This window comes from Salmo salar, chromosome ssa01 (genome assembly GCF_905237065.1).
Source record: "Salmo salar chromosome ssa01, Ssal_v3.1, whole genome shotgun sequence".
In the NCBI taxonomy this organism is placed as follows: Eukaryota; Metazoa; Chordata; class Actinopteri; order Salmoniformes; family Salmonidae; genus Salmo; species Salmo salar.
This window is the reverse complement of record NC_059442.1, coordinates 170,977,543-170,990,908: the sequence shown is the minus strand read 5'-3', so window position 1 is coordinate 170,990,908 and position 13,366 is coordinate 170,977,543. Positions and strand designations below refer to the sequence as shown.

The following is a 13,366-nucleotide window of genomic DNA, read 5'->3' as shown; positions in this document are numbered from 1 at the left end:
AGTACAACAGGCCGTGAATAGAAATACAACAGGCCGTGAATAGAAATACAACAGGCCGTGAATAGAAATACAACAGGCCGTGAATAGAAATACAACAGGCCGTGAATAGAAATACAACAGGCCGTGAATAGAAATACAACAGGCCGTGAATAGAAATACAACAGGCCGTGAATAGAAATACAACAGGCCGTGAATAGAAGTACAACAGGCCGTGAATAGAAGTACAACAGGCCGTGAATAGAAATACAACAGGCCGTGAATAGAAATACAACAGGCCGTGAATAGAAATACAACAGGCCGTGAATAGAAATACAACAGGCCGTGAATAGAAATACAACAGGCCTACCTGCAGAGCAGAGTTACCAGTCCACACAAGAACGTGACACTGAGAACGACCACAAACAAGACAGGGTTCGCTGACTCCTTCTATGAGTGAGTCTTCAACTTGCAGCAAATAGTCCACCTGCCCATGTCCATTGTTTTCATCCATGCCACTTAATCATATCCTAGAGAACTGGGTTAGAACAGAGAGAAACATGTCGGTCACAAAGCCTAGCACTTATTCATGACTCAAATCTATGCCGTTATGCCATTGGACGTCTCCTTTAGCTTTCTGAGGGGAAATAAAGCCCCTTCTAAAACGCATAAATATGCACCGCTCACACGCGATACAGTTTTGGAAACATTTGAAACTTTCTTATAAGTGAGATATTTTATCAAACACAAAATATATATACTTAGTGTAGGTAGGTTAGGAATGTTGCAGCCGGTTGTATTTTGAGAAAGAGAGGAAATAAGGAATAGTCCAATGGAAAAGCGAGCTCAAGGTGAGAGGATGACTCATTTCCGAGGTAGGTCGCAACTTTGCACAGCAAGTATCTTTTGTATTTGAAAAAGTTTCTTTCACTTACAGTACCAGTCAAAGGTTTTTTTTTTTTTTTTTACTATTTTCTAAAATTGTAGAATAGTGAAGACATCAAAACTGTGAAATAACACATATGGAATCATGTAGTAACTAAAAAAAAGAAGTGTTAAACAAATCAAAATATATTTTAGATTCTTCAAAGTAGCCACCCTTTGCTTTGATGACAGCTTTGCACACTTGGCATTTTCTCAACCAGCTTCACCAGGTAGTTACCTGGAATGCATTTCAATTTACCAAGTTTGCCATGCATCAAATGTTAATTTGTGGAATTTCTTCCTTAATGCACTTGAGCAAATCAGCTGTGAAAAGGGTGGTATACAGAAGATAGCCCTATGTGGTAAAAGACCAAGTCCATATTATGGCAAGAACAGCTCAAATAAGGAAAGAGAAATGACAGTCCATCATTACTTTAAGACATGAAGGTTAGTCAATGCAGAACAATAAGAACTTAAAGTTTCCTCAAGTGCAGTTGCAAAAACCATCAAGTGCTCTGCTGAAACTGGCTCTCGTGAGGACCGTCACAGGAAAGCAGAGTTACCTCTGCTGCAGAGGGATAAGTTCATGGGAGTTAACTGCACCTCAGATTGCAGCCTAAATAAATGCTTCAGAGTTCAAGTAACAGACACATATCAACATCAACTGCTCAGAGGAGACTGCATGAATCAGGCCTTCATGGTCGAACTGCTGCAAAGAAACCACTACTAAAGGACACCAATAAGAAGAAAAGACTCACTTGGGCCAAAAAACAAGCAATGGACAATAGACCGGTGGAAATCTGTCCTTTGGTCTGATGAGTCCAAATTGGAGATTTTTGGTTCCTACCGCCCCGTGTCTTTGTGAGACGCAGATTAGGTGAGGTGGTGCTTTGCTGGTGACACCGTCTGTGATTTATTTAGAATCCAAGGCACAGCATTCTGCAGCCATACGCCATCCCATCTGGTTTGCAATACGCCATCCCATCTGGTTTTTTTTTTTAACTTGGCAAGTCAGTTAAGAACAAATTCTTATTTACAAATGACAGCCTACCAGGGAACAGTGGGTTAACTGCCTTGTTCAGGGGCAGAACGGCAGATTTCTTACTTTGTCAGCTCGCGGATTCGATCCAGCAACCTTTCGGTTACTGGGACTATTAGCTTAGTGGGACTATGATTTGTTTTTCAACAGGACAATGACCCAACACACCTCCAGGCTGTGTAAGGGCTATTTGACCAAGAAGAAGAGTGATGGTGTGCTGCATCAGAAGACCTGGGCTCCACAATCACCCGACCTCAACCCAATTGAGATGGTTTGGGATGAGTTGGACCGCAGAGTGAAGGAAAAGCAGCCAACAAGTGCTCAGCATATGTGGGAGCTCCTTCAAGACTGTTGGAAAAGCATTCCAGGTGAAGCTGGTTGAGAGAATGCAAAGTGTGTGCAAAGCTGTCATCAAGTGAAATGGTGACTATTTAAACAATCTGAAATATATTGATTTGTTTAACACTTTTTTGGTTACTACATGATTCCATGTGTTATTTCATAGTTTTGATGTATTCACTACTATTCTACAATGTATAAAATAGTCAAAAGAAATAAACCCTTGAATGAATATGTGTGCCCAAACATTTGACTGGTACTGTATATGAAAGTGAAAATATGCATTATGCAGAAATAGCTCCGCCATTTCCTGGTTGCAAAGAAAATCTAGAAAATCTAAATAGTTCGCCTGTGACAAGCAAGACAGTGTAGAGAACCATTGTACCATTTAAAACACTGTTAAATAGCTTGTCCATTTAAAAAATATATCTAATTGTATTTTTCAGCTGTTTGAAGCTGGTGTACAAAACCAAAAGTAAAAAGACCCAGAAAAGTAACGTGAACCATAGAAATAACACACACATATATAACATATATATAACTACCGCTTCTTAGACCTGCGTTCAACGAGAACGACTGATCAATAACTTATACATGTCGATATGAATTTGTTCTGGTCTGGTCACCCCCCTAAATAAAATGACATATCGCTAGCGATGATGAATACATTTTGTAACCGGTGAATTAGAGTGGATATTGTAGTTAATTGATTTAACTGTGGTCCATACCTTCAGTTGAGAAGGGCTGATGTATCCACAACTACCACTCCCTATCTAAATGTATCTACAGAACACAAACCATACAACTCAGAGTTACATGTCAACGATATCTGTCGCTTAACTACAGCCAACGCGGACAATAAGACTGTAAATAGGGTAAAATACATCTGTTACAAGCTAAAAAAAATAAAATAAAAAATGAAAGTCTCACCCTAGTTATTAGAATTAGTTGCTCCACTTTCATGTTCTTACAGAGGGGTCCTTTATCTAGCCTACGTAGCCTTGGCGTCCCTAGTACTGCCTGCACTAAATTCAACACAAAATATTTATTCAAATGTTCATGGAATAAGTTATTTCATATTTATTTTAATTTGTATTATATATGTTTATGATTATTGAATGATTTGATAGGGATTCAGAATTTACAACCTTTAATAAAGATGGTTGATTTTATTCAGGCTCTGGACTTTGGTCCAACAGGGTGGCGTCTGTTTTCTCCCCCAGCTGGTTGGGAAAACAAGCTTGACAGAAAGGAGATAGACCGGTAGATGTGTCTCAACATTACTGTTTACTGATTCAATAACCTTTATATTCGACGCTGTATGTTATTTATATAAGTGAAAAGGACGGTGGGACCGTATCTGTCCTGTCGGGGAAACTGAAGTGTTTTTTTACGTGGAATAATTCCTCGTTTTGGTTATCTAGTTGATCAGACGTGTTGGTCTTGTTGATTTCATCTCGCCCAGCTGGCTCGTCTAGTCATTTTCTAGTCATTTTCCGATAAAAGAAAAAGCGATCGGATTAATTGAACTACAGTACGATGACTACCTTGAATTCTGTGGATCGAGTTGAACTGTGCGACAGCCTTTTGACATGGGTACGTGTATATATACAAAACAAAAACATTTTTTATTATCTTAGTCGCCGATAATGATTCAACTCTGATTTGATGAACAATTGTGAGACGAAATGTAGCTAGTTAGCTTGTTAGCTTGAGTTGGCTGCCAAACACAGCCGTCTAGCGCAGCCAAACCGAGTTATCCAGGAGCCCCAGGTGGGTTTCCAGCCGGTCCCCTTGGGTTCCCGGTTGATGATGGTATTACGGACAGATGGCTCCATGTGAACTACAATATATATTTTACAATAATAGTTAATAATCAACGCTTTGCGATATGTTTTTTTTTTTAGAAACATAAATCCTTCTACGTTCACATTAAATTAAAAAATAATTTCACAATGCAAAAAATACACTTACTGTACACTGTTTTTTTGTTTTGTTATAAAACCGGGATTAAACACAGTTGCAGCCGATAGTTTTCTTCCATTAAAACACTTTTCTGGCGTACTTCCTTTCGGTTACACACAGGTTGTTGTTCGGAGACTCAGTTAACTAATTAGCACAGTATTCACCTCTGTCTTCCGTAAACAAGCGTTGTAACATATAGGTTGGTGATGCTATCAGGGATCCTTGGGACGTCCCTAACCTTAACCCTAAACCTTAACCCTAACCATAATCCTTACCCTAACCACAATCCTTACCCTAACCACAATCCTTACCCTAACCACAAACCTTACCCTAACCACAAACCTTACCCTAACCACAAACCTTACCTAACCACAAACCTTACCCTAACCACAAACCTTACCTTAACCCTAACCATAACCATAATCCTTAACTCTAACCTTAGTGGCACTCCAGTCTCCTTTTCACCTCATGTAACCATCGACATTAAAACCAGTGCTAGCGTTTAGGGCTGGTTGGTATACCGTATTTTATGATATACCGGTATTGATGCACTGGACCGGTTTGACCTAATATAATGGTATTTGAATGATTTGCTTTGTTAAAGGTGATACGCCTTGTGTATCACCGTCCAATAGCTATAGTTTACTACGCTACTTAAGTCATCTCATCTCTCTTGAGTCACTCAAGGTGAGCATTTGTTGTTCCCGGACCAGGAGTCTGTAGTGTTCAGTCTGCATGTTCAATGCAACACATGCTGTTACTATGTTGATGTCAACGATGCTGTATTCACTTTGCTTCTTAATATAAATCCACTAGTGTTCTGTAATTATACTATTCGTTTGTGTTTCTTACATCTGCAAACAGCTAGTTTTGTCTTTTCTTAGCAAGTTGTGCCTAAATCTTGTTAGCCGCTAATGCTAATCGCTAGATAAAGAAATGTTCTCTCACTGTCAACTGTGTTTATTTTCAGCAAACTTAACATGTGGAAATATTTGTATGAACATAACAAGATTCAACAACTGAGACATAAACTGAACAAGTTCCACAGACATGTGACTAACAGAAATTGAATAATGTGTCCCTGAACAAAGGGGGGGTCAAAATCAAAAGTAACAGTCAGTATCTGGTGTGGCCACCAGCTGCATTAAGTACTGCAGTGCATCTCCTCCTCATGAACTGCACCAGATTTGCCAGTTCTTGCTGTGAGATGTTACCCCACTCTTCCACCAAGACACCTGCAAGTTCCCAGACATTTCTGGGGGGAATGGCCCTAGCCCTCACCCTCCGATCCAACAGGTCCCAGACGTGCTCAATGGGATTGAGATCCGGGCTCTTCGCTGGCCATGGCAGAACACTGACATTCCGGTCTTGCAGGAAATCACACACAGAACGAGCAGTATGGCTGGTGGCATTGTCATGCTGGAGGGTCAAGTCAGGATGAGCCTGCAGGAAGGGTACCACATGAGGGGAGGAGGATGTCTTCCCTGTAACGCACAGCGTTGAGATTGCCTGCAATGACAACAAGCTCAGTCCGATGATGCTGTGACACACCGCCCCAGACCATGACGGACCCTGCACCTCCAAATCGATCCCGCTCCAGAGTACAGGCCTCGGTGTAACGCTCATTCCTTCGACAATAAACGCGAATCCCGACCATCATCCCAGGTGAGACACTTTATGCCAGTCGAGCGACGGTGGGTTTGTGCCCATAGGCGACGTTGTTGCCGGTGATGTCTGGTGAGGACCTGCCTTACAACAGGCCTACAAGCCCTCAGTCCAGCCTCTCTCAGCCTATTGCGGACAGTCTGAGCACTGATGGAGGGATTGTGCGTTCCTGGTGTAACTCGGACAGTTGTTGTTGCCATCCTGTACCTGTCCCGCAGGTGTGATGTTCGGATGTACCGATCCTGTGCAGGTGTTGTTACACGTGGTCTGCCACTGCGAGGATGATTAACTGTCCGTCCTGTCTCCCTGTAGCACTGTCTTAGGGCGTCTCACAGTACGGATATTGCAATTTATTGCCCTGGCCACATCTGCAGTCCTCATGCCTCCTTGCAGCATGCCTAAGGCACGTTCACACAGATGAGCAGGGACCCTGGGCATCTTTCTTTTGGTGTTTTTCAGAGTCAGTAGAAAGGCCTCTTTACTGTCCTAAGTTTTCATAACAGTGACCTTAATTGCCTACCGTCTGTAAGCTGTTAGTGTCTTAACGACCGTTCCACAGGTGCATGTTCATGAATTGTTTATGGTTCATTGAACAAACATGGGAAAACGGTGATTAAACCCTTTACAATGAAGATCTGTGAAGTTATTTGTATATTTACAAATTATTTTAGAAAGACAGGGTCCTGGAAAAGGGACGTTTCTTCTTTTGCTGAGTTTAGTTAATAAATGTACTGAGTCAGAGCAAGTGTAATTAGCTATACAGCCTGGTAACACCAGTGATGGTGTAAACCTAAATCAGCATGTTTGTGCAACAGTATCTTCTAAATCAAAGAAATATGTGAAGCAATAATATGTTAGCTTGGAAACACTTATAAACACTTTGGTTCCTACCCTGTCACAATAACCCCTCCTTGGCATTTTCATTCGTTGTCATGTCCAACAGTGTATTCAAAGTGCCCGCTATTATATTCTAACTATAGAATTACAATAATCGTTCTATTTCCATGATTCCAACAGTTCACCCAAAGTGTTTTTCTCTAAATCGCAGGTAAAATTGCGATTTGTAAAATGTGGTTAAAAAGTAGGACTAGATGGTGTGCAGGCCTACGTGGCAAAAGATCTCAAATGAGTGCAGGAAATGCAGCAATTAATGAGAATGCTGAAGATTATTTTGGGTTGAATTGAACAGCATAAAACAAATCAGAATGGAGAAAGACCCATTTTGAAATCTCTTAGAATGTATGTGTTTCCACCCTAGGCTTACGCAGTACTCAAAGGAAATGTAGAACTTTTAGTATTCAATAACATAAAATACCATCCAATTTGTTTTAAATACTATGATTTAATATTTTGGCCATATCGACCCGCCCCAAATAGCACTGACGTCATCCACTGTATTCCTTGGAAAACTGGTGCTTGCTTTCTAGACAAGTGGTGGTGCTTTCTAGACAAGTGGTGGTGCTTTCTAGACAAGTGGTGGTGCTTTCTAGACAAGTGGTGGTGCTTTCTAGACAAGTGGTGGTGGTGCTTGCTTTCTAGACAAGTGGTGGTGCTTGCTTTCTAGACAAGTGGTGGTGCTTGCTTTCTAGACAAGTGGTGGTGCTTGCTTTCTAGACAACTGGTGGTGCTTGCTTTCTAGACAACTGGTGGTGCTTGCTTTCTAGACAACTGGTGGTGCTTGCTTTCTAGACAAGTGGTGGTGCTTGCTTTCTAGACAAGTGGTGGTGCTTGCTTTCTAGACAAGTGGTGGTGCTTGCTTTCTAGACAACTGGTGGTGCTTGCTTTCTAGACAGCTGGTGGTGCTTTCTAGACAGCTGGTGGTGCTTTCTAGACAACTGGTGGTGACAGCTGGTGGTGCTTTCTAGATAGCTGGTGGTGCTTTCCAAGAGAAGCTAACCACTTAGCTAGCTAGATAACTAGCTACTAAATGAGCAAACCAAATGCAACATTTAGCACATTGTAGACAGGTAACTTAATAGTAAGATATCTAGCTGGCAAACATTGAGTTGTGAATTCCATACTGTAACTAGATTCATTGGTCCGTGCTGCACAACAGTGAGTGACTCACAAGGCTCTGGTTTCTCTGGTTGTGTGCTAGTAAACAAACACCACGTGACTGGGATCTTACCTGTGAGCTTAATGTGACAGGTGAAATGAAGAATGCAATCTGCTTTATCTCCTAACGTTATTGCACACGTTGAGTGAAGGTATTTACTGAAAAGTAGCTACAAATATTCAAATGTATTTAAAAAAAAAAAAAACCCTTGAAAGAAATCGTTTTTGACGGTATCTATTTCCATACCACCAGAAACAGATGTTTGAAATAGTCTCCTTGAGTCCCCAGGGGCTTTCGGGGTTATTTTTCTACACTGACATTTTTTTTGTTTTAAAGATTAGAAGATGAATTAGGATTTAACCCGTCGGAGTTGGTTTTATTCCATAAGAAGCTCGATGGACCTTGTACCAGTTCATGTTTCTTGGAGTGGACATTTGTTTATGAGGTGGTGGTGGGATCCAGCTCTCTGCTTCTGCTTGTACACAGAGCTCAGCCTTCCACAGAATCACAGGCAGGGTAGGGTTTCCGAACTAGCCTGTGAGGGCCACATTTAAAACCCGGCAGTAACTTTGTCCAACATGTACTGTGGTGGGTCTTCTAGCCAGGCCGGCTGGCGATCACCCATCGCCTCTATGCTACTCCGCAGAGGCCGTTATGTATTCAAGTACACAATATTGTTACGCTAATCGCTGACCACCAAAACATAAGCAGCAAATTATCTTCTTATTACATAAAACGATTACAGTTCATAAGCTGGTTTAGTTCAGTAGTATTTATTTGCCAAAGTCATCTGAATTTCATTCAGTAGCTGTAGTAGGTATGAAAGTGGCAGTTTGAGTTTGACATTTTAGTTAATTGCTCTCCCTCCTCACACAAAGCCATTTCATAAGTAGCAGTAGAGTGAGAGATGTGACGATGTGGGGACAGCCTAGCTAATGGCCTTGACGATGGTCACGTCTGACAGATTAGGGTTACGCCCTACCATATCTCATTAGCACATCATCTGCGCAGTACACACATGAAATGTTTAAACGTTAGCCCATTCTCTTTCTGATCTGTATACTGTATCTTCCTCTAACTGCAATTTGATGCAACCTTTCTTGGTGTAAAATCACCTTGATTGCTTTGAAAAGGGCGGCCTAATCAAAAAACGGTAGCCTTTTTTCAAGCCTGTCTAATTGTCACAGGAAGGTAGTGGTAAAATTACACCCCGTGCTCTGTGACTTGCATGAAAACGACCAGAGAAGGGATGCTGAGTATTTGTCTAAATGTCTGCAGGTATTTTCTTCTCCAATTTAAATGGCCAATATTACAGTGAACCTTCCTACATTTCCAAGCCTGGAGCACCAGCCTGCAGTGAAGACCCTGCTGTGACTCTGATCAGGGTTGCAGCAGTAGGCCTCTACTCTGATCGGGGTTGCAGCAGTAGGCCTCTACTCAGATCGGGGTTGCAGCAGTAGGCCTCTACTCTGATCAGGGTTGCAGCAGTAGGCCTCTACTCTGATCAGGGTTTCAGCAGTAGGCCTCTACTCTGATCGGGGTTGCAGCAGTAGGCCTCTACTCTGATCGGGGTTGCAGCAGTAGGCCTCTACTCTGATCGGGGTTGCAGCAGTAGGCCTCTACTCAGATCGGGGTTGCAGCAGTAGGCCTCTACTCTCCGATCGGGTTGCAGCAGTAGGCCTCTACTCAGATCGGGGTTGCAGCAGTAGGCCTCTACTCTGATCCGGGTTGCAGCAGTAGGCCTCTACTCTGATCAGGGTTGCAGCAGTAGGCCTCTACTCTGATCGGGGTTGCAGCAGTAGATCTCTACTCTGATCGGGGTTGCAGCAGTAGGCCTCTACTCTGATCGGGGTTGCAGCAGTAGGCCTCTACTCTGATCGGGGTTGCAGCAGTAGGCCTCTACTCTGATCGGGGTTGCAGCAGTAGGCCTCTACTCTGATCGGGGTTGCAGCAGTAGGCCTCTACTCTGATCGGGTTGCAGCAGTAGGCCTCTACTCTGATCCGGGTTGCAGCAGTAGGCCTCTACTCTGATCCGGGTTGCAGCAGTAGGCCTCTACTCTGATCCGGGTTGCAGCAGTAGGCCTCTACTCTGATCGGGGTTGCAGCAGTAGGCCTCTACTCTGATCGGGGTTGCAGCAGTAGGCCTCTACTCTGATCGGGGTTGCAGCAGTAGGCCTCTACTCTGATCGGGGTTGCAGCAGTAGGCCTCTACTCTGATCGGGGTTGCAGCAGTAGGCCTCTACTCTGATCGGGGTTGCAGCAGTAGGCCTCTACTCTGATCGGGGTTGCAGCAGTAGGCCTCTACTCTGATCGGGGTTGCAGCAGTAGGCCTCTACTCTGATCGGGGTTGCAGCAGTAGGCCTCTACTCTGATCGGGGGTTGCAGCAGTAGGCCTCTACTCTGATCGGGGGTTGCAGCAGTAGGCCTCTACTCTGATCGGGGTTGCAGCAGTAGGCCTCTACTCTGATCGGGGTTGCAGCAGTAGGCCTCTACTCTGATCGGGGTTGCAGCAGTAGGCCTCTACTCTGATCGGGGTTGCAGCAGTAGGCCTCTACTCTGATCGGGGTTGCAGCAGTAGGCCTCTACTCTGATCGGGGTTGCAGCAGTAGGCCTCTACTCTGATCGGGGTTGCAGCAGTAGGCCTCTACTCTGATCGGGGTTGCAGCAGTAGGCCTCTACTCTGATCGGGGTTGCAGCAGTAGGCCTCTACTCTGATCGGGGTTGCAGCAGTAGGCCTCTACTCTGATCGGGGTTGCAGCAGTAGGCCTCTATTCTGATCGGGGTTGCAGCAGTAGACCTCTATTCTGATCAGGGTTGCAGCAGTAGACCTCTATTCTGATCAGGGTTGCAGCAGTAGACCTCTATTCTGATCAGGGTTGCAGCAGTAGACCTCTATTCTGATCAGGGTTGCAGCAGCAGGCGTACTCTGTCACTCAGACATGCCACTAACACATCCTTGGTGGTGAGGTAAGTCTGTAGACTATTTATAGCTCTTAATTTCACTTTAGCGTGCCTGTACAGCATGATTCATAACACCTAGTGAAATACGCTCGGTATTTTAATGCGAAACAGCCTAAACATAGCCTATAACATGAATTATTATCCTGAAAGGCTAACCTACCCTTTTACTAGGTAATACTAATAATGTATTTAGTTTATATAGTCCTTTTCATTATACAGATCATCTCAAAAACACTAAAAATGGACACAAATACATGTAGTTCTTGGCCCCAAAAGGGTCTCGTGAAGGTCAGTCATGTAGGAAATAATCTCCCCGTTGGAGACATTCAGTTCAGGACGGAGGTGAGTCTGTCTTCATGTCTGTAATTACGGCATTGACCATGTCACCATCCATCTCTCCTCTGCTGACTTCAGACCGTTTATTTAGAGTGACAACACTGCTGGGTCTATTATTAACATGTTATCAACATAGAGAGAGGTCATCCCTGGAGTGGATAATTATTAACATGTTATCAACATAGAGAGAGAGGTCATCCCTGGAGTGGATAATTATTAACATGTTATCAACATAGAGAGAGAGGTCATCCCTGGAGTGGATAATTATTAACATGTTATCAACATAGAGAGAGAGGTCATCCCTGGAGTGGATAATTATTAACATGTTATCAACATAGAGAGAGAGGTCATCCCTGGAGTGGATAATTATTAACATGTTATCAACATAGAGAGAGAGGTCATCCCTGGAGTGGATAATTATTAACATGTTATCAACATAGAGAGAGAGGTCATCCCTGGAGTGGATAATTATTAACATGTTATCAACATAGAGAGAGAGGTCATCCCTGGAGTGGATAATTATTAACATGTTATCAACATAGAGAGAGGTCATCCCTGGAGTGGATAATTATTAACATGTTATCAACATAGAGAGAGAGGTCATCCCTGGAGTGGAATTATTAACATGTTATCAACATATAGAGAGAGGTCATCCCTGGAGTGGATAATTATTAACATGTTATCAACATAGAGAGAGAGAGAGGTCATCCCTGGAGTGGATAATTATTAACATGTTATCAACATAGAGAGAGAGGTCATCCCTGGAGTGGATAATTATTAACATGTTATCAACATAGAGAGAGGTCATCCCTGGAGTGGATAATTATTAACATGTTATCAACATAGAGAGAGGTCATCCCTGGAGTGGATAATTATTAACTTGTTATCAACATAGAGAGAGGTCATCCCTGGAGTGGATAATTATTAACATGTTATCAACATAGAGAGAGGTCATCCCTGGAGTGGATAATTATTAACATGTTATCAACATAGAGAGAGAGAGAGGTCATCCCTGGAGTGGATAATTATTAACATGTTATCAACATAGAGAGAGAGGTCATCCCTGGAGTGGATAATTATTAACATGTTATCAACATAGAGAGAGGTCATCCCTGGAGTGGAATTATTAACATGTTATCAACATAGAGAGAGGTCATCCCTGGAGTGGATAATTATTAACATGTTATCAACATAGAGAGAGGTCATCCCTGGAGTGGATAATTATTAACATGTTATCAACATAGAGAAGAGAGGTCATCCCTGGAGTGGATAATTATTAACATGTTATCAACATAGAGAGAGGAGGTCATCCCTGGAGTGGATAATTATTAACATGTTATCAACATAGAGAGAGAGAGAGAGTCATCCCTGGAGTGGATAATTATTAACATGTTATCAACATAGAGAGAGAGAGGTCATCCCTGGAGTGGATAATTATTAACATGTTATCAACATAGAGAGAGAGAGGTCATCCCTGGAGTGGATAATTATTAACATGTTATCAACATAGAGAGAGAGGTCATCCCTGGAGTGGATAATTATTAACATGTTATCAACATAGAGAGAGGTCATCCCTGGAGTGGATAATTATTAACATGTTATCAACATAGAGAGAGAGAGAGGTCATCCCTGGAGTGGATAATTATTAACATGTTATCAACATAGAGAGAGAGAGGTCATCCCTGGAGTGGATATTTATTAACATGTTATCAACATAGAGAGAGGTCATCCCTGGAGTGGATAATTATTAACTTGTTATCAACATAGAGAGAGGTCATCCCTGGAGTGGATAATTATTAACATGTTATCAACATAGAAAGAGAGGTCATCCCTGGAGTGGATAATTATTAACATGTTATCAACATAGAGAGAGAGAGGTCATCCCTGGAGTGGATAATTATTAACATGTTATCAACATAGAGAGAGAGGTCATCCCTGGAGTGGATAATTATTAACATGTTATCAACATAGAGAGGTCATCCCTGGAGTGGAATTATTAACATGTTATCAACATAGAGAGAGGTCATCCCTGGAGTGGATAATTATTAACATGTTATCAACATAGAGAGAGGTCATCCCTGGAGTGGATAATTATTAACATGTTA

At 42.5% G+C, this 13,366-nt stretch overlaps 1 protein-coding gene and 1 pseudogene across 1 annotated transcript in view; one reads left to right on the top strand and one right to left on the bottom strand.

Moving 5' to 3' along the window:
• Window positions 1-3,292, bottom strand: part of LOC123729151 (E3 ubiquitin-protein ligase RNF170-like) — a 9,135-nt pseudogene extending 5,843 nt beyond the window's left edge.
• Window positions 3,293-3,623: 331 nt separating this feature from the next.
• The window catches only part of LOC106572396 (hook microtubule tethering protein 3), a 72,157-nt gene continuing 62,414 nt past the window's right edge, over window positions 3,624-13,366 (top strand). The window contains 1 exon segment of the mRNA XM_045694087.1: window positions 3,624-3,874. Coding sequence (XP_045550043.1) covers window positions 3,818-3,874 — 57 coding nt within the window. The 5' untranslated portion in view covers window positions 3,624-3,817.